General features: G+C 46.0%; 1 protein-coding gene across 1 annotated transcript in view; it reads right to left on the bottom strand.

Moving 5' to 3' along the window:
- Positions 1 to 22,423, bottom strand: part of Ttc39c (tetratricopeptide repeat domain 39C) — a 90,511-nt gene that overhangs the window by 34,748 nt on the left and 33,340 nt on the right. The window contains exons 2-4 of the mRNA XM_051163747.1: positions 11,298 to 11,346; positions 8,848 to 8,976; positions 5,863 to 5,977 (exon numbers count right to left, since the gene is read on the bottom strand). Of these exons, the coding sequence (XP_051019704.1) occupies positions 5,863 to 5,977; positions 8,848 to 8,976; positions 11,298 to 11,346 (293 nt within the window). The remainder of the gene's footprint in view (positions 1 to 5,862; positions 5,978 to 8,847; positions 8,977 to 11,297; positions 11,347 to 22,423) is intronic.

The raw sequence follows: 22,423 nt of genomic DNA, 5'->3' as shown, positions 1-22,423 counted from the left end.
CCAACAGACACACCCACTCAGTCCCATCTGCATGGAACTCAGTCAGCCAGGCAGAACTGAATGTCACCTGGTGAGAACTCCACTCTTATAAGTTAAAAAATACAGTGAATTCCATGCCTAAGATAGCACATTGGTCCCAAAGCCTATGAAGTGATACAGTGACACACACTCAGAGAACTTTAGCCTCAGCCAGTAAAAAAACAAACAAACAAAAAAAAAAACCCAAAAACCAAAAAACAAAACCGAAGCCATTATTGGACTAGTCAAGATTAGAAACAAAGCTAACACGCAGAAAGAAACCCTCTAATTCACCTTGGTGTAGAAACAGACTGTCCAGGAGTCGCCCTCCCCCCTGTCCTTGTATGAGGATGCTCTAAAGATGCCGCCACCGTGTGACCATGCACATTATGCAGCCGGGGGGCGCAGCTGGTTTTGGGCACCCAAGTCAGCAGGGAGGGGCTCTGTGGGGGAGGGGTTGCTCAGCACCTAACCCAGCAATGCCTCCATCCAGCAGAAAACACAGCACTCAGGGCCCACGCGCATGACTTTCTATGGCTCCTCTGAAAGGTCAGATATAAATCATTCAGCTGCTGTGAAATGTCTGGGCCAGAGGAGACGGCAAAAGAACAGGGAAACCGCAGACCATTTGTCCTACCCCTGGAGGGCCAGGCACCAACCGGAAAGGACAGAGGGCAGGGCTTCAGGAAGTCCCAGCACACTCAGAGTGGAAGTCCTTCCTGGAAAGGGCAATTTCTTAGAAAATGAAGGCCCCCCAGTCACATCACATTGGCCTTGAGATGAGTTTTCCATGGGGACCGTGTCTGGCACGAGCACCTGCCTTAGGACTCCCTTAACTATGTGTACTAAGGAGGCTGGGAGCCCCACAGTGAAGGGTCAGTCAGGCTCACCCTTCCTGAGACCTAGGTAACAGACTGACAGAAAAAAAACCCTGAAGGAAAAAAGGAAAAACGTGTGTGTATGTACACATGTACATTTGTGTGTGCCTATATGCACATGTGTTTGTGTGTGTGCATCTTTGCACATGTACATATGTTTGTGTGTGTGTGCACACGTACATGTTTGTATGTGCATATGTGTACATGTGTTTGTGTGTGTGTCTGTGCACACATACATGTGTTTGTGTGTGCGTGTGTACATGTGTATGCATCCTAATGTTTGCCTGGGGGGGGGCTGCATGGTTGTGTGCATGTGAGCACATGCATGTAAGGCCAGAGCACACCATTGGTATTGTTTCTCAGGATATGTTCTCTACCTTCTTTGAGACAGCCTGGAGCTCGCTGAGTGGGTGACACTGGGTGGCCAGTAGGCCTCAGAGGTCCACCTGTCTTCACCTTCCCACACCCTGCCTGGGAGGCATGTTCACCCCCACCCCCCGCCCCTGTCTATCCATGTGGGTTCTAGGGACAGAACTCAAGTCCTCATGTTTACGAGGCCAGCATTTCACCAGCCGGAGACAGGTGCTGATTTCGTTACCACCAGCCAACCCACTTCCCTGCTGTCTTTACCCACAGACAGGAGACATCTAGTGGGCCCAGGCTTCCACTGGCAATACATTTCCTGCGTGGCACCCTCCTCCCTGTTCCTCCCCGGTTCACAGACTGTGCACTGAGCGCATCCTAGCGAGCAGCACCAGTCATGCCCCCAGAGACACAGAGAGGAAAACGCATCATTTTGCTATTGTCCTGTTTCATCTGGTTTTGTTTAGCGCGTCCTTGTGTAGTGGCCTAGGGCTGCCTCAAATGTCCGATCCTTCTGCCCCAGCCTCCGAAGTGCTGGGATTAGAGGCTCGCACTTAGCCCTGTCCCATCTGGCTCACTCTGTAACTGCAGAGGGACAGGGACAGAGACCCTTGGCGGCCTTCCTCTGTAACTCTGTGTTTGTCTGCTAGTCACAGGGGCTTCCTGAGTTAGAATTTACTTACTCATTTTTTCCACTGCTACACCACAAGCTACCTCAGGCCAAGACCCATCCTCCTTTGTCTCTGGCCATCAGCACTTGTCATCTCATGAGGCCACACACCTGGGAAGTTCTAAAACACATGGGCAAGATGGACCAGTGAGACCTTGTCCTCCGGGACTGTACAGTTTGACACTCAGGCAGGCTTAGAAATGAACAAGTTGATCGCCAGGGGACAGTTGTTCACTTGACCACACACGGGGTACCCCTCTCATCACCCCAGCCTCACTGATGAGGTCCATGAAGAAAGACGAAGGCTTGGGCCACACTTGACCAGACAAGAGAGGAAGGCAAAGGGGCTGAAGAGTTTCTAAAGAGGGGCAGTGTGAGCTAAGGTACAAGCTACCAAGGATGAGGCCGGGCGTGGTGGCGCCCGCCTTTAAATCCCAGCGCTTGGGAAGCAGAGGCAGGTGGGATCTCTGTGAGTTCGAGGTCAGCCTGGTCTACAAACTGAGTCCAGGACAGCCAGGGCTACACAGAGAGACCCTGTTTCAAAAAAACAAGCAAACAACAAAAGCAAGCTGCCAAGGATGTTTCAGAGAACTTTGAGGAATGAGTGGATGGAATGCCAGGAGGGATGGGTTCTGACCTGCTACCCACGACAGGGACTTGGTCCCATTTTATGGGTGACACAGGCCAGCTACATGTCCAAAGCACGGGTGTAACACATAATAGGAGGATGGCTCCAGCAGCAGGAAGTCAGGCTAGCGCACTGGAAGCAGGGAGCGTGTCAGGGGAGGTCTGAGAAAAGCCTGCGTAGTAGGGCTACAAGGAAGTGGTGGCACAAGCAGCCATACTGAGCAGGCAGAGAGAATGTCACAGCAGAACTCGGTGACAAAGCAGGAAAATGTGGTTGTCTCCCTGGGAAGGAAGGAAAGCAATATAATGGAGGGACAACCAGCTGAGCACCCGTTATGCCAAGAAGACAGCAACCCGTGGGCACGGTTAACGTCAGACACAGACAGAACTAGGAAATAGCCCAGGTGAGCAAGTTTCCGACATAACTTCTTACTACAAAACTTATGCGCTCACCACAGGAAGAGGAAAAAAGGCCCTTGGATTGTAGTCACAAAGATGTAAGGTCATCCTGGAACGTGGACAGAAATGATGGGGTGATTCATGCTAAAGTCATTCAAGTGAGGCAGACAAAGGGCTCCTTCAGAGACTTAGACCTACCCCACTCACAGCTCTGGGACTGTGTGCCCACTGCACAGAGAGATGAGGCATCAATGACAAAAGTTATGAAGAGAGAAGTTTTTTCTATATGTGTATCCACCTAGAATGTTCCCTAAGATGTCAGGCATGATGGATGGAGCATACCCATAAACCTAGTAAACTGCAGGCCAACCTAGGCTATAGAGTGAGACCTAGCTCAGAAAAGCAAAACAGACCCAAATCCCAATAATAAAGTAAAGGAATTATTTGTGTGAAGCTCACTGTTGGTTGTGTTTGCTCACTGTTTGGAGCAAACGCTGAGCTGTTCTGTTCATAAAACAAACGGCCACGGTCCCAGGCTGTTGGGCCTGTAAGAATCTCCCTTCGGATTCAGTATTACATTTAATAAATCAGAAAAACCAAGAATGCTAACAAATGTCTGTGATAAGCAGGATTAAACAATCCATCAGTGTCAGGCTAGGAGGAGAAGGGGAAGAAAAGCCCAGAAAGGCAGCCTGTGGAGAATAGGTAATTCATGGATGGAGTGACAACAGTGCTGTGGTAAAGCGCCTGCTTAGCACAGGCGGCCATGAGCATGAGGCCATGGGCACAAGCCCAGCACCACACACAGGATTCAGGAGTTAAAGATGAAATAGTTTCCACTCCACTAATAATCAAAAACAAACAAACAAACAAACAAACAAAAAAGCACACACAGTAAAGAAAGCACAACTGCCCAGAAAGAATTGATTAAGTGCATCATGGCCCATCTGCATAATAAACAAATGTGATGTCTTGTAATTACAATCTGAAACCCAGTCGTAGGAATACTGTCAAAACTGCCATCTACGAGGGAGAGGTGAGGCAAAGCACTACAGATTCAATTTCATTAAAAAATATTTTGAGAAAGATAAAGACTAAAAGGATCTTTCTTCCAAGCAGAAACACCAGAGGTGATGACTTGGCTTTTCTGTTCTTTAAGCAGTAATCTTCTCACTATTTCCATAATGATGCTTGGCCATTTTCCAACTGGAATAATCTAGAACAACTGGCTGATGAGTCTAAACTGCCTGCAGGAGGAAACCACACCTGTATTTGCTCACCTAACACAGTGCTCACACTCTCAGGAGCTCACTGCACCTGTTTGATCCTTCTCTTTTAATGACTAATTTCTGTTCTTTATTGGGGCAGGATCTCAGGGCTGGGGAGAAGGCTCTGTGGCTAAGCGTGAATACTGTTTTCCAAAGATGTCAGCTCTGCACCCATGTCAGGCAGCTCAAACATCTCTAACTCCAGCTGTGAGGGACATGATACCTCCTTCTGGCTCCAAGGTACCTTCACTCAACATGTATGTAACCACATCCAGGCACACTGAAACAAAAATAAAATAAAATTGGGTGGGAGGAGCAAGGGTGATAGAGAAAGGGTTGCTCTTTTGCTACCTAGGCTTCCTGAACTCCTGGGCTCAAGGGATCCTGCACTTACCAAGTAGCTGGGATTTATGTGCCAACGCCTCTGGTTACCCTTCATTCTTTGGAGACATTTTCTTAGACAGGTTCTCTTTATGTAGCTCTAGCTGTGCTAGAACCAGTCCAGACTGGCCTGGAACTCACAGAGCTCTGCCTGCCGCTGCCTCCTAAGTATTAGAACTAAAGGCCTGAGCCACCACACCTGGCAAGAGGCATTTTTCTTAGTGGCTAAAATGAATTCCTCACAAGAATTCCTGGGCATCAGAAAAAAGAGCATAAAAAATGACAAGAGAGCAAGAACTCTCGTGTCCCTGGGTCTGCTGCCCCTAGACACCAGTTCTGAGGTGACAGGGATGGCGGAGGGAGGTGGGGGTGGGGCACCTCATCTTTACTGACTTACGGGAGCCTCACACTGTGGTCTCCCAACGTGGTGTTAGAGTTGTCCTGTCAGGAAGGTACTGAGAGAGGGACGAGAAAGAGTTACAGGGCAGAAGAATCAGAGTGAATAGCAAAATGGAAGTCAAGAAAAGGGAGAAAACAGTATCCAGTTGTCTAGAAAGGAAAGTATAAATTATATTTTCATTCAACTGAAAAGTTAAGGTTTGAGAGAAGTTTCTGAGTATGAATTTGAATCGCTTTCCTCTTAGTGCTCTTATTTCCTACTTTCCATGTAAATCCTGTCCATCCAAATGGCAGTCTTCTGTTGTCAGGATCCACGAGACAGCAGCAGACCAGGAAGGCAGTCTCCCAGCAAGCAACGCCAGCGTATCTGAACTCACGCTACGCAGCAAGAGCCCGGAGAACAAGTTCGCTGGGCAAACGAGTGACAACACAGCTCACATTCCTCGTCAGGCTCGCCCGCCGTGACAGCAGACTCCCAAGCACAGCGAGCAATCCTCTCTGGTACACCCGACACAGAAGGAGCTCAAACAATTTCCTGACAAGCTGAAATTTAAACTAGTTTGATTTCATTTTAAAGAATACCATGTACAATTTGATGACCAAGGCACTATTGTATGTCCCCTACATATGAAAGACATCGGCGATTTCTCTAAGAAAGACAAAGTTATCTTGAGACGGAAGACTAAACGACTCTGCTTGCTGGGCACGCATGGTTTCAACTTCCTAAGTAACAAATCAGTAACGCCCCACCCAAAAGTGCTGCCATGGGCTTGTTTTCAAAGTCTAAGTTTAAAAAGAAAAAAAAGGAGAAAATAAGTGTTACTGATTGTGCCACCAACTAGTGAACGCTTCTGCTTACCTGACAGTTCTTGCTTCACAAATGAAAGCACAGCCAGGTAAACCTGGCAGTCGGCAACAATGATTTGCCTCTGAAGTCGATCAACCATCGACGGGGTGGACTTTCGAGCATCCACCTGTGTTGGAGAGAGAACACGTACATCATAAATCACACACCAACATGGAGCCTCCGAATATCTGCACCCGCAGCTTGGAGGGTACAAAAGGGCCCCCCACAGGAAGCATGGAGGCTTGGGGGTTCCGCCTTCCCCGTTCCTGAGATTTACTGACCTAGAGGACACTGTGATTCCATACCTACTGTGAGTGATGAAAATGGAATTTATGAGAAACAGGAAAAATGAAAAAAAAAAACTCATAAGGGATTCATCCTTGAAAAGAATAAAAATGTAAATTTTGATTTGGTGTAAAATGAAAGGTACTCGTGTACAATAATTCCACGCAGCAAATCCTGAAAGGCCGTCATCTGTCTTCAGGGAACACTAATACTTGGGTACATCCTTTACTGCGTATGACTGAAAAGCAGGGAGGAGAAAATGGTTATTCAGTCATCCATTAATCGGAACACACTGAAATCAAATGTTGCCTCTGACTAAATCAGAAATCATACCTGAAGCCTAACAGAGGTAAGTAAAACAAGGAAAAGGTCAAATTATATTCTTAACGAGGGTCTTTGTCATAAGGATGTGTCTAAATGGGATGGACACGTCGCCTGACACAGACTGCCACCTGGGCACAAAGTGCCCTGGACAAACTATTTGAAGCAACTGTACACTGTTTCACACTGCTGTAGAAAATGACATGTTTCTACCATGTGTGTCAACAGCGCATGTGGCGAACAGGACAGAATGACCGTTTCCCCTCATCTGACTGAACTTTAGCACATCCACCTGGTCAGTCCCAATAGTCATCGGGTATAGAAAACTGCCAGCATGTTTTCTCCTGGCCGTCCAGCAATAGCGTCTACCACGCAGGCTTGCCAGAGGGCTGAGGAGCCTGTACACAGGAAGTTGCTTCATACCCTGCAAGGCCCATCACGGATGTTAGCAGTGCACTGGCAGGAATGACTGCAGAGAAGCCGGGCATGGAGCGAGCCTGCACTTCATGAGACAACAGAGACTTTATTGCCGTGGAAAATAGTCAGTGTACAGGACTGTAGCTATCCAACTAAGAGACCCTCCAGCAGACAGTTCAGGGGAACTCAGAGCCAACAGGCAGGACAGTACTGGAGGCGGGGGGATGACACGGAGGAAGAATCAAAGAATGAATAAAAAAAAAATTATTCTCTTGGGTTTGGGGAGATGGCTCAGGATGTAAATGCACACACGTGATGAACTGAGTTCTAGATGGAGAACCCACGTGAAAGACAGCTGTGCAGGTACCTTCTGTAATCAAGACCCACTGCTGTCACTAATGTCTGTCTGACCCACCTGAAGAAGCAGGAGATGGGCACTGGATGACTACAACATTTGACAAGTCACATAGGGGGACTGGGGGAGAAGGCTGCCTTTCAGTAGCTTCACTCAATTCGTAGTGAAAGGTGAAAGCCAATTCTAAACACGTAGATTGTGATCTTTTGTGTCTTTGTGCCCATGTATGTACACACATGTGTGTGGAGGTCAGAGGACAATGTCAGATGTGGCTCCTTCTCAGACACCACCCATCTGCTTTTGTTTTAAATTTAAATTTCCATTTATTTGTGTGATTGTGCATATGCACGCGTGTATGCACGTGTATACACTGTAGCATGCATGTAGGGGCCAGAGAAAAGCTTGCAGTGGTCAGTTTTCTCCTTTCTAGCCTGTGGGTCCTGGTGGACTGAATTCAGGTTGTCAGATTTGGCAGCAAGTCCCTTTCCGCAGAGGGGTGTCTCACCACCACAACGCCTTGCTTTTTGAGACTGGTTAAGCTAGGCTGACCGGCCTGTGCTTCCCCAGTGCTGGGCTCACAGGCACGTGCCATCACACCTGGCTTTTTATGTGGGTTATGGGGATCAAACTGAAGTCTCCTCACGCATACACGGCAAGCAGTTACAGGTGAGTTCCCTCCCCAGTCTGGATTATGACCAAAGCCAGCAACTCGTGGGTAAGCTCATATCCGCAGCTGGATTTCCACATGCATGCCAATGTGTGACTGTCCTATCAGCTACCATCCCTGCGTGTTTAACCACACACAGGAAACCCTCACCCCAAAAGCCTCCACCAGAGAGCCGGGCTACTTCATTTCTGTTGCATTTTCGATTCCAGGTTGCAGTTCATCATTGAGGGGGAACCAAGGAAGGGACTTACAGCAGATAGCTGCGTCACATATCATCAAGAGCAGAGAGAAACAATGTCCACGCTGTCTGCTTGCTTTCACCTAGCTTTCTCCCATTTCGTACAGCCCAGCACTCCTGCTCAGGGCATGGTGCCACCCACAATGGGCTCTGCCTTCTCACGTACATTAACAATCAAGGCAATCCCCCCAGACATGCCCTAGGCCAACCCGATCTGGACAATTCCTCAACTGAGGGTCTCTTCTCCAGCGATCCTAAGTGGTAGCAGCAGGTTGATATTTAAAACAAACCATCTCACAGACTCTAAGAAGAGGCAAGGAATGATTCTGATGACTGAAGGGGCCTCCACTATGCTAAGAGACACAGTACTTCACTAGAAGCCAGGACAGATAATTAGTGTCCATTTTTGGTCATAACCTAGGTTCCAAACCCAAGTCAAGGACTGACGCTCTACAGATAACCTAGGTTCCAAACCCAAGTCAAGGACTGACGCTCTACAGATAGCCTAGGTTCCAAACCCAAGTCAAGGAGTGACGCTCTACAGATAGCCTAGGTTCCAAACCCAAGTCAAGGAGTGACGCTCTACAGATCGCCTAGGTTCCAACCCCAAGTCAAGGAGTGACGCTCTACAGATAGCCTAGGTTCCAAACCCAAGTCAAGGAGTGACGCTCTACAGATAGGATGCGGCCCACAAGCTAGAGCTAAGCCACTTACATTCTTCTTAATCTTATTCTTAATTGTTTCAATCACTCCGGCCTCTTCACTTTCGCACAGCTTCTCCGTGGTTTTCAAGTCATCACACGCCAACTGCATTTTCTCTTCCTCGAATGTCATCATGGCATTCTTCCAGGAAACAGAGAAAGGACTAATGAGTCAGTAGGCACAGGAACCTCGGGCATTGTCACTGCAAAATGACAAACTAGAAAAATCGCCTCAATTATTCCCAAGTAAAAAGGTTCACACGGTAACAGCATGCTCTCATCATTAAAGAAACTATAATCTTAGTAGAAAATAAGACTTTGTATCTCGATTATGCCAGTGTGAAAATCTATGACAGTGAATGTGCTTGTAGTTGTGTTTTATACTCTTTTTTAGAAGATTAAACATAATTGGAATTCTCTATCATTTGTGATTGACCTCTTTGCCTCAGTTTTTATAACAGTGTCACATTCAAGAGTTCATTCTACCCACTGACGGATCCCTGGCTTCAAATGTTGAACCGAAAATGCTAGTAAAAGAACAGTTAGCAGATGCCATTCAGAACTCAGTCATTCCAGGGACAGGAATTCCTGTAGGTGGCTTTACCTGCAAAGAATTCACTTTGCATTATCTACAGTCACTCCTCAGTGTCTAATGAGCACTTGCGACATATACCTAATACAACAATGGAGTTTTTGTTGGCTTGATTTTTTTTAAAAAATGTGGTCACAGGTAGATCTGCTGGCCTTCAAGTCAATTGCTATACCGATAAGAATGACCTAGAACTTCTGATTCTCCTGCCTCCAACGGGTACTGAGACATCTGGGGGGAGAAAACTGAGGTCTCTGAGCTGCACAGGCAACAAGGGCAGGACACCTAGTCCTTTGGAGGCCCTGGTGGATCTGCTGGTGTCTCTGGTGTCCTGGTGTCTCTAACTTTACAGTCTCCATTGGGTGGGGCTGATGTCGTAGGCCTTTAGTATGGCTCTAACTGACTTCTCCAATCGGGCCAAACCAGACATCCATCACCTTCCCTGCAGCCATGTTCTCCTTCCAACCCTCCTTCAGGCTCAGCCCCGCTGTGCTCTCACTCTTCACACTACTCAGCAAGACCCTCTGTCTCCACGCCTCCCTCATAGTAACGTGGGTACTGTGGTGACGAAGCTCAACTGTCACCTTGACGAGTTCTAAAACCATGAGGGAGGCAGGTCTCTGGGCGGGTCTGTGGGGTATTATCTTGATGAGGTTAACTGGCATGGGAGACCTGCCCACTGTGGGTGGCACCATTCCCTGGGCTGGGATCCTGGACTTTTTAAAAATATGAGGAAGTGAGCTGAACAAAAGCATTGATCATTCACTGGTTGTGACTTGTGGATACAATGTGACCAGCTACCCCAGGCTCCTGCCTGTGACTTCTGCTGCAATCATTACAGTCTGTAAGCTCCCACTGTGACCCACAACAAACCCTTTTTCTCTTCGGTTGCTTTTAACTGGTATTTTTATCACAGTCACAGGAAAAGTAACTAAGACAGACACTAATGCTACAATCCCCATCTAGAACAATCTTTCCCTAGGTGTGTATCTAGCACTCCTGCAAAGAAGAGGCCTTAAAACTTTTGTTCCATTAAGAGAAAAATCAATAGCTTGAGAGAAAACCCAGCTTATTGGATGCTGGCCAAGGATCAGGCAGCTGTCTATAACATGGCCACTGGCTGCTACCTTTCTCATTCTTAAATGTAAATTTTCTCTTCCTTTAGTCTTTACTCAGTACATTTTCTCCATTATGTAATTCTATGATGATTTTTAAAAATGGCGTGTATGAAAGTAGTTTATGTGACAAGCATTTCAGACAAACAAAAGCATCCAGCTCTAATATTGACCAGTAGACTGAATAAAACTATTGTACCTGATGTCCTCTACTCCCAAAGGGGGGTTATATTGGAATGCTTTTTTTTGTTTGTTTGTTTGTTTGTTTTTTTGCTTTTTCAAGACAGGGTTTCTCTGTGTATCCTTGGCTGTCCTGGACTTTGTAGACCAGGCTGGGCTCGAACTCACAGAGATCCGCCTGCCTCTGCCTCCCGAGTGCTTGTACTAAAAGCGTGCGCCACCGTGCCTGGCTTATATTGGGATGCTTTAGCTCAGGCCACTGCACTCATCTTCTAGGCTGCTGTTACTCAATTTTGGAGCTAAGCTTTCTTATTGAAGATTTTTCCTCTTGTCACAGTAGGGTCTCAATCTTTGAAGAGCTTTTAATTAGATTTTTATCCTAAAAAAAATAGTCAAGTTGGGGGGAAAACCTGTAAAAATCATATATAAGCATTTAATTTTTAAAAGTGGGGAGAATATTTGTCTCACAGACATTGGTAATGGGCAAAACCTTTTGGTTTTTTGCAATAGTGTGTCTATACAGCTGGCAGGCAAATATTTGTTTTCCTTACAGCAATGTCTCTTTGGATAGCAACTTACCAAAAAGCTGACAAAGCTGGCTCCAAAACTCATTAATGGACTATGATTTCTGTTAAAGAAACAAAGAAAAATAATTTTATCAGAAGTCTTATTTTAAAAGCATTTGGCAAAACAGGATTTGTCATTACATAAGACCATTCACTGGACAGAAGTAAGGTAAGCAAGCAGATGCAATTGCACCAAGAAGTTGAAGAGGCGCCATCTCTGAGTCTGCAAAGCAAGGGAAGTCTCAGTGCTGCATTATAACAGACTGCCTTGGTAAAGTTGTAAATTGTGGCTACTAAGGAGCTGCAGTTAATATAAAGATATAGACAGAAAGATGCATGAACATTGCTAGGCCACAGCCGAAGGAAGGTAGCGATCTGTTTGTAAGGTGAAGAGCTGAACCCACACTTTACGTATGTAAGGGCTGGGCATGGTGGTGCAGGCCTGCAATACCAGCACTTGGGAGGCTGAGGCAGGAGGATTATGAAGTTAAGGCTTACCCAGGCTAGCCATAAGCAGGATCCTGTCTCAAAAACAAACAAAACAAAACAGAAACCGCTTTAAAACATAAAGTCGGTTTTGTTTCTAGAACAGATCGAAGGGTGTCACCAGTGCGCCTGAACTCTCAAACTTACCACCAAGGCTGAGGACCTCCCTAAGACCCACTATTCCCCACTGTAACACACAGTCATTAGCCAATTTGGTAGTAAACCCAACAGGACACCAAGCCGATGACAAGGGAGTCAGACAAGAACATAAAATCTTTAATTCAAACTGGAACCTAATACAAAATTTAGATCTCCATAGATCGTGTAAAACAAAGAGGGACTTGCGTGCTATTAAAGAAAGAAATGTTGTCTTTTTTTCACTATGCAAATACATGGCCATTATATTGACAACAACAACAACAACAATAACAACAACATGTCATGTGACAACTTTAGTCCATCCTCCGCTAAAAATTTGCATTGTGCCCAACATGTGTGTGTGTGTGTGTGTGTGTGTGTGTGTGTGTGTGTGTGTGTGTAAGAGAGAAAGTGAGGCCTTACATATATGAATATCTACATCTCTGTTTGAGGAATATCCTAGCAGATGCGTTGTTTGCAGGCAATACCAAATCTGTTCTTGAGTCAGGCTGCCAGAGGGAGCACCACAGTCAAATCACATACACATATCTTCTTCCTCGCAGTGGGCATATATGCAAAGTGTGCTGTGGGGCAGACTCTGGGATTCCATTTATTTGGAATGCTAACCTGCTAGTACTTTTTCCATCTACTTTGTACCTCTGCTCATTCTAGAGCTGCCTTCAAGTTGTTTGCCCCCACTTAAAAGGACTAACTCAACAGCAGCAACCAACAGGAAGGTCAGCAGCGCACGCACAGCTCACTTGTGAAGAGCAGCAGCTCAGCAGGGGGCCCCTGTCTGGACCATCCTGCCCTCCACACGCATGCTGCTAATTCTCACGCACGCGGTACAGGCTCCTGGCTCGTGGGTTCCATTAACTGCACCCCGATGGCTTACACAGCAGGCAGTTGAGGATGGGAGTCAGCAAGGGCGTGGGGTCCCTGCTCTCAACACAGCGATGGCCACTCTGGCTGTCCTGTCTCCTGACTCCAGGCCAGCCACTCTACCTTCATGATCTTGGCTAAAATTAGCTTCCTCAAAACCACAGGAATTAATTATTCATGGTACGAAGTCTTGGCCCTATTACTCCGCATACCATCTTGCCATTTAAATAGAAAAGAAAATATGCTGACACCAGTCTAAGAGAGGCCCTTTCCCTCCGTGAGGTCCTGCCCAGCAACCACGCAGCATGGGTACACCAGGCACTAACTGCCATCCTGGTCGGCCTGTCTCCACAGCCCTTGTTAGTTGCCCGGATCACTTCACTGGGCCCACTTGCTGGGTCCACTCACATGATCCAACACTAATACACTTCATCTTAGTTCATTCTGCCCTATACACATATCCCCACACAAAATCGGTCTGAGAAGTTGAGGATGTCTGCACAGATAGGAGGAAAATTACAGAAATCCCAGGGCTGGGGCAGGAGGAAGCAGGGTTCTGTTGAGTTTCAGGGCCAGTCACATGAGGACCCCACAGTGGAAAGGAAGCCCCAACATTCGTTTGAAAAACGGGTATTTAGGATGGTAAAACACTTGTCTAGTATTCAGGAGGCCCCGAGTTAAACGCCAAGCACCTCATGAGCCAGGCGACGGGGCAAACACCTGCAATCTCTGCACCTGGAAGCGGAGGCAGGAGGGTTAGGAGTTCAAGGTCATTCAACTACATGGTGAGCCTGAGGCCAGCCTGGGCTCTGGAAGACTCTGCCTCAAAAATATATAAAAATATCAATAAATACACCTTTAAAATACAAATGTGCATCGAGAAGGTCAGGTGGAACTGGACAGAGGGCAGAGATGAGTGTTTTCATATATACATTGTCCACTGAAGAGACTTTGGAGCCCATGATGCGAGTAAGCTGTAAAAGGAACTAAGGAAACCTACAGCGTAAATCCAAGCCCATTCGCATGGCAGGGGCTTAGGTGACATGACCAACAGACCTTAAAGCGTGTTAATCTATTGGTACATTCCTGTTATGGAATGTCCTCAGTAAGACACACACCACTCCCAGGGACGCTACCCACAAGTCTCAAAAACCACATCTTTGCAGGACAAACAGACTCTTCTTCTTCTTTTCTTTTCTTTTCTTTTTTCTTTTTACAACAGTTGGGACATAGTTTTGTGATATAGGACAAAGTATATTCAAACCATGGCTTTATACTAATAACATTTTCCTTTATTTTTTATTTTATGCACATGTTTTGACTGCATGCATTGTGTCTCTATGCCACATGCATGCAGTTCCAGAGAAGGCCAGAAGAGGGAGCAGGATATCATGGAACTGGAGTTATGGATAGTTATGAGTCATCGTGTGGGTGCTAGAAATTGAACCCAGGCCCTTTGTTTGGTAAAACAGCTGGTGTTCTTACTCACTAAGCCAGTTCAGAATACAAACTGCAGGAGTTTATGTAAAAACCCAGTCTATTTTTCAGTCTTAGCAATAGACTTACTTCCTAGTTCGGTCCCCTGCAAAGTCTAGAAGCAATGCTCACTTCCCAGCTGTGTGCACGCCCAGCAGCTGCGTGAATACTCAGGACCCTCCGTAAGCACACTGCAGAACAAACTGTGTCTCCCTCCAGGAAATGCTGGCGCTAGATCAGGTACAAGAAGAGCCCAAAGTGCCTTGCCACAGCGCAGAGCGAAGAATTTTAAGGGGGAAAATGCTATGCTCTTAAAGAGGTTCCCACTATCATTATCTTTGAGGGGAAAAATGGATGGAAACAAGTCAGTACAAACCAAGATGATTGAACCTTTTAATTAAAAGGAGAAAGGGGCGTGGAGTGTCCTGACCAACTTAATGGAGAAGGGATTTACTCCCACTACACGTTCAGTTCCAAGGATCTAAGTTCTCTACAGTAGAGAAGCGTGGAGGTTAGGAACAGAGGCAGACACACAGGAGAAGAGGGCCACATTCTACAATCTCCCAAACAGTGCCGCCAGCTGGAGCATTTGATCATGCGGTGAACACTTCACGTGACAGAGGGCCCTAGGGAGCCAACCCGTTATTTTGGAAGCTGATGAAATTTAAATATGGCTAGGGAGAAAAATGCATACGGTCACTGCCTATTTTCTATGAGCCTGGAGGGACTGGCTGATGAGGGGAAGCGAGTTTCTCTAATGAATGAACAGCATACACGGCAGCTGGAGCATCAGCATTCTGTGGGTCCTAACGAGATGCAGGTAGCAGTCATGAAGACAGAAAAAAGAAGAAAGTCAACACCACCCACCATGATGATACAACTGGCAAGAGCCATCTTGCAGGCAATTCCAGGGCTTAGAGAGCCTTAATCCTTCCTCAACAATGAAGAACCATGCAGGCAGGGGATAACAACAGAATTTCTAACATGAGGCCTACCACACACCGGAAACACAGAAAAACAATTCCAGAACACAGAAAACAACACACAGAGACACATACACAGACATATAGATACCCACATAGCCATACATACACATGGAGAGACATATATACATTTACACGTACATATATACACATACAATTAGAAGGCAAGATTTCAACCTGCCCGTGACAGTAGTGATAAACCATTAATTATCTAAGAAGACATGTGACAGGGACAAAGTCCCTGCACTAAGAACTCAGAACTTGTAGGAGAAACTAAACACTAGTGTGTGTGTTTTTTAGGGTGGCATTCTTACCATTAGGACCAGATAGTTCTTTGCTCTGGGGCTGCCTGCACCTCAAAGTATAACAGGCAGAAGTATAGAGAAACCAAGAGTGTCATAATTGCTGAGGCCATTGCCTACACAAGTTGGAAATGTGCCACGGCTAGGCTATGGTTAGCTTCCTGAGGGTCCATGCTTTGGAATGTGGTCCGCACTATGAAGATGTTGAGACATGTTTACCACCACAGTCTGTTTGTTTGTTTCTGGAAGTGAGCCTTCAATCATAAAATGGTTCTGAAGTTTTTACTCTACGTGCCACCAAAGGTAGAAAACCTGTTAAGAATACAATGTGTCACCTGCACCAATGCAGACCAACAGTGGTTCAGTGGTTGCCTGCATGCAACAGTGCTTGTGTGGAGGTCAGAGGGCAGCCTGCTGGGTCAGCTCTCTCCTTCTCCAGTGTGAGGCCCAGGGATTGAACTCACATTGTTGGGTGTGGTGGTTGGCACCGTCATTTGCGGAACTATTCTGCCAGCTTTACACCTAATTCTTATATATAATTTATTCATATTACATCTCAATTGTTAGCCCATCCCTTGTATCCTCCCATTCCTCCCTCCCTCTCACTTTCCCCCTACTCCCCTCCCTTATGACTGTGACTGAGGGCACCTCTTCCCCCTGTATATGCTCATAGGGTATCAAGTCTCTTCTTGGTAGCCTGCTATCCTTCCTCTGAGTGCCACCAGGCCTCCCCATCCAGGGGACGTGGTCAAATATGGGGCACCAGGGTTCGTGTGAAAGTCAGTCCCCACTCTCCACTCAACTGTGGAGAATCCTGTCCATTGGCTAGATCTGGGTAGGGGTTCAAAGTTTACTGCACATATTGTCCTTGGCTGGTACCATAGTTTGAGCAGGACCCCTGGGCCTAGATCAGCCCATCATAATGTTCTTCTTGTAGGTTTCTAGGACCCTCTGGATCCTTCTATTTCCCCATTCTCCCATGCTTCTCTCACCTAGAGTCCCAATAGGATGTCTTCCTTTCTGTCCCATTTTCCTAGTAAGTGAAGACTTTCATGGGACATGCCCCTTGGACTAGTGTCCAGATATGAGTATATACCATCTGACTCTTTCTGCTTCTGGGTTAACTCTTTCAGTATGATCATTTCTAGTTTAATCCATTTGTCCACAAATTTTGGGAATTCCTTGTTTTTAATAGCTGAGTAGTATTCTACAGTGTAAATGTACCAGAATTTCTTTATTCACTCTTTGACTGAGGGATATTTAGGTTGTTTCCAGGTTCTGGCTATTACAAATAAGGCCACTATGAACATGGTTGAGCATATGTCCTTGTTGTGTGCTGGAGCATCTTCTGGGTATATTCCAAGGAGTGGAATAGCTGAGTCTTGAGGAAGCCTTATTCTCTACCTAATTCTTAAAGGAACGTTTTCTCATGAGATAAGTGAGCATACCGTTCAGGCAGCCCCTGGCTGGCGACAGCTCTTCAAATGTGATTTTATCCCTCAAAGTAAGCAGCTGGAAAATATCAAACTCTTCAGATTTTTTTTTCTCTAAAAATGTTCTAAACTCATATTACGTTAAGTTGTTAGGAGAATTTTGCAAAATGACTACTCTGTCCTCGAAATGTGCAAGAGCACGGAGCCTTGTGTGACACAGGAGGAGCCTGGGCCCAAGAGCATGGAGCCTTGTGTGACACAGGAGGAGCCTGGGCCCAAGAGCATGGAGCCTTGTGTGACACAGGAGGAATGTGGCCTCTGGATCCAGTCAGCAGACGTACACCATCCACACACTACAGGTGTCAGCTCCCAGACTCCATGGCCTAAGAGAATGGAATGGACTCCCTTGTTTGCATTGGTGGAGGCTCAGTATCCTCTGTGACTGTGATGAATTTTAAAACCACAGCCCAGAGGACCACTGAGGTGAACTTTATACAACTAGGAAAAAAGGAGGGAAAAAAGGGGGCAGGGAGTCACACGGATGCCTCTGGGCCTTGTCCTCTGAAACAAAGACAGCTGACAGGGAAAGAGAGATGCCCTCGGCTCTGACTGGTACCATCAACAATGAGACCACACTAGTTTGGTATTTCTTTTCATGACACAGAAATCATAAGTGGTAGTATTGGTGGTGGTGGTGGTGGTGGTAGAGGAGGAGGAGGAGCAGGAGGAGGAAGATAATTTGAACCACATTAAAATCACAAACTTCTGTGCATCAAAAGATACAATTAATGGTGCCAAGACAGCCAGATCATGAACTAAAAGGGACTAGCTGTAAATTCTATGTCTCATAAGGTCTTCATATCCAGAGGCTATAAAGAGCACCTACAACATGCCATAGCAAAACCAAAAGCCTACCATACGAATGACTCAACAGCCGGTTGTGGTGGCGCACGCCGGTAGGATTTGCTGAAGGAGGTGAAGGCAGGAGGATCACAAGTTAGAGGCCACCCTGGGCCACACATTTAGGTCCCCCTCAGTCACAGTCATAAGTGAGGGGAGTAAGGGGAAAATGGGAGGGAGGGAGGAATGGGAGGATACAAGGGATGGAATAACAATTGAGATGTAATATGAATAAATTAATAAAATATATTTTTTTTAAAAAGTGACTCAACAGCTGGCAAGATGGCTCAGTGGGTAGAGGGGCTTGCTGCATAAGCCTGACAAGTCCAGTTCAAACTTCAGAACACATGTAAAAGTGGGAAGAGAAAAATGACTCCACAAAGTTGTCTCTGATCTCTACACATGATATGGCGCACACACACACACCTCTAATAACAAAGTATAACAATTCAAACAAGAAAACAAAAAGTAGTAGGTCAGAGAATAGGCTGGAAAGTTAGCTCAACAGTTAAGATGACCCAAGTTTGGTTTCCAGAACCCACACGAGGCCACAGACACCTATAACCGCAGCTCCAGGAGCTCCGACGTCTCTTCTGTCCCGCTCTGGCACTGCAGAAACCTACGCAGAAGCCTTATAGACACAGAAGCCGCATAGTTAAAAATAAAAGTAAAACATATCTTTTAAATGAGTCAAGGGTTAGGCATTTCTTCAAAGACGTATCCAACGACCCAACAGCCCAGGAGCAGGTGCTGAGCACCACAGCCCATCGTGAAGATACAAACGAAGACAAGACACTTCTTCATGCCCATCAAGGCGACTGCTAAGACCATACCAGGAAGTGGCCAGCTTTGGAGGACATGTGGGAACAGAACTCAGGCACTGAAGCAACTGGGAGTCTGTAAGATGGTGTCTGTAACCACGAACAGTACTACTGTTCTTCAAAGCCATCACCAATGGAATTGCCATTCAGTGCACCAACAGTCTCTGACTACTCAACCCCCAAACTGAAGCCAGACTCAGAATATTATCTGTACATCCATGCTCATGGCAGTGCCACGCACAACGGCAGAAGGTGCTGGAAGGAATCCAAGAGGCCATACAGATGAGTAGATAAGCAAACGGTATAGAGACCGGAGAGTCTCCCACCCCAAAAAGGCGGGCACTCTAATGCAGGCTATAACATGGATGGACTTTGAAGACACCGGTTAAGTTGAGAAATACCAGTCACAAAGACAAACGTGTCACGATTCTACTGACATAAGGCACCCACTGTAGGCAGACCCACAGAGAGAAGGACAGCAGAGGCTACTGGGATGGGTGGAGGAGGAGTGGGAGTGTCTGCTTACAGAGGACAACGCTGTAGTTTAACAAGATGAAAAGGATCCTGCATTCAAAAACAACATGAATGCATTATCTACTTAACCGTACGCTTAAAAATGGCTAAGATGGGAGGCTGGAGAGATGCTTCCTTGGTTAAGAGCACTGGCTGCTCTTCCAGAGGACCTGGGTTGGATTCCTAACACTGCGTGGCAACAGCTCACTACCATCTGTGACTCCACTCCCAAGGGATCCAATGACTTCTGACCTGATCCTCAGGAACAAGGCGTGCCAGTAGTGCACACGCATACCTGCAGGCAAACACCCACACATGCGAAATAACATAATAATGGCTAAGATGACAAAATAATGTTCATATTTTTTCCACAGGTTAAAATTTTCTTCCTATGACAAAAAGAAACAAACTGTCAGCAATGAGACCAGTGTATCATCGTGAAGTAAGGTAATGAGAGGGTCACAGTGCCAGAACCTGAAATCCCAGAACTTGGGAGGTGGAGGAAGAAGGGGCAGGAGTGTGACGTCACCCCCCGGCTACACTGTGAGTTTGCAACCAGCCTGAACTACAAGAGACTTAAAATCGTGATAGAAAATAGTTTGAGCTAAAAGTGTTTGAAGTATTTTAATGTTAGAAACAGAAGTGCTGGGGATAGCATATTCCAACAGATATGTACACAGAAAAGCAAAAATATTTGTTTTGTGAGGCAATGAGATTAAGGGTACTTGTCCAATAAGTAGGAAGTATTTATGTATTTGTGCATATATATACATACATATATGCGCATGTAAAAATAATAATCAAAGAAAAAGAGTCTATCAACTTGAGAGTGGTGTTTGCATGTGGGGAGGGCTGGGGGAGAGCACTTGGGAGGAGCTAAAGGGAGAAAGGGGGGAGGGAAACTGATGTGATTCTATTTCAGTTAAAAATATATTTAAAAAAATAAAAATAAAATCCAAAGCCTGTGTGTGTGGAGGGGATCAACAGCCCAGGCTACACAGTGCTCAGTGCCACTCCCGCAGTGTCATGTGGACGCCCCTACGTTTACTCCTCTTTCAGAAGGACAATGCAGCATTCGTGTTGGTGCACTTGCTCCAAACACTCCTTGAGATTCCCCTGTGGCCTCTGGACCTGTCAACAGAGGAGACTGTCCACCGAGCACAGTAACAGGGCTGAGTCAGCAGGAAGCCAGGCAAGCTGTGCTGCTGTGGGAAGCAGGAGGCTGAGCCCAGCTGCATCTCTCTGTGACCCAGGGCTGGCGGAACACTAGATCCAAGAAAGTCAGGAGGAAGACCATGGTATGAGGTTTCACTCAAAGATAACCTGCTCACAGTTTTCTTTTAAAAAAAATGTTTTTTTAAAATTCTGTGTAAATGATTTGTCTGTGTGGGGTGTGCATGTGTGTGAGTGCTGGTACCCTGTGGGCCCAGAGGATGAATGCACACTCTTCTTTTTTTCCCTTTGGTTTTTTGGTTGTGTCACCTTGGCTATTCTAGACCCACTTTGTAGACCAGGCTGGCCTCAAACTCAGCAATCTACCTGCACCACCACGCCTGGCCAGAATATACTCTCTTAACTGCTGGGCTCTCTCTCTCTCTCTCAAGCCTCTCTCTCTGATTTTTTAAAAATAAAAACAAAAGTAAATAATTTAGAGAGATCTTTTCATATTAGATACAAAGTAATATAAATAATTGTATGTATCCCCTTTGTTAAAAAAAAAAAAAAAGGAAGGGCAGGTATAAGAGAAAGGGGGAAGGGACCACTAATATGCCTTTAGTCTAATAAACAGAACCAAACATTTTCTTGTGATTGCACCTAAGTCTTATCTTAATGTATCCATTTTTTATTATAAAATCACCCCTTTAATAAGCTGACTACATACCACTGTCTAGAATAATAATAAATAAACGGCTATTACAGTAAGAAATTTGGTAAGGTCGGAGCTAGAAACTAAAGCAATTGCTTGGACCATGCCACACTCAGTAACAGAGTAAGCCTGAAATGTCTCAGCGTAAGACCCTGAGGCTTGATTGCACCCCACCCAGCTGGCACTCGGCCTCCTGGGCTGCAGGTTCAATCTTTCATGTCTAAGTGCATGCAGGGCACTATTACTGTGCCCAACACAGAAGCCTCAGTCTCAGTGTGAGCTGAGCATCACTACAGGAAGGGTGTGGGCAGCTGCTGTCAGAGCACAGAGGCGCTCACCTACACTGCACAGTGCCTTCCATTCGTATCAAGACAGCTAGAGAAAGTGAGGATGTTTCCAGTCAGACCATCTGACAGATGCTTGCTGAGGAGAGCCTCTTCCATGTGCAGAAAAAGAAAGCATGGCTTGGAAGAGATCAGTGAAAAACCTCCTGGTCCATGAGTAGGGAGCTTGTTGAGGCCCTTCAGGCTTAGCTCTGCCCTACATGGAGAGAGGCCCCCCAGAGGGAAGTAAATAACAGCAGTACACCCCCAAAGCAGCCCGGGGTCTCTAGCTTCAGTTCAGAGTTTAGCAGAAACACAGCTTATATTCTCTTTTCTTTTTTTAAGATTTATTTATTAAGTATACAGTATTTTGCCTGCATGTATTTCTGCATGAGGGCACCAGATCTCATCATAGATGGTTGTGAGCCACCATGTGGTTGCTGGGTATCGAACTCAGGACCTTTGGAAGAGCGGGCAGTGCTCTTAACCTCTGAGCCATCTCTCCAGCCCCAAAGCTTATATTCTCTACAGCCATTTTCAGATCCAACGAAAGGGCTCAACAAGTAAAAGAGCTCGCTGCCAACCCTGACACCTTAAGTTCTAATCCCAGGGCTGATATGTTAGAAAGAGAGAACCAACGCCCACAAGTTGTCTCTGACCCCCACAAGCATGTCACGGCACGTCCCTAACATACACTGCTTAAGTAAAAGTAATGGTAAAGGAAAAACTCTTAGCCAATGGTATAAAGTTTCTCATCTCCAGGGGCAACTAAAAACATACAAAATAAGGTTCACTTAAAGGAATTTTCCTAACTTAATTTGTAGTAGAAAAATATTCAAAGGGGGAAAAAAATCTAATTTGTTCTGAAAGCGTCTCAGTTTAATACACTTCAGACACTTTTTTTTCTTACACATTAGCATCTCTAGAGAGCTCACAGGCTGGGCAGCACCTGAGGAGTGTCCCCTCTGAGCCATGCTTCGCGCCAGGTGATAAAATCCTTAAGAAGTTAAATCGT

The sequence above is a fragment of the Acomys russatus genome, chromosome 20 (genome assembly GCF_903995435.1).
Source record: "Acomys russatus chromosome 20, mAcoRus1.1, whole genome shotgun sequence".
In the NCBI taxonomy this organism is placed as follows: Eukaryota; Metazoa; Chordata; class Mammalia; order Rodentia; family Muridae; genus Acomys; species Acomys russatus.
This window is presented reverse-complemented; position numbering and strand designations above follow the sequence as displayed.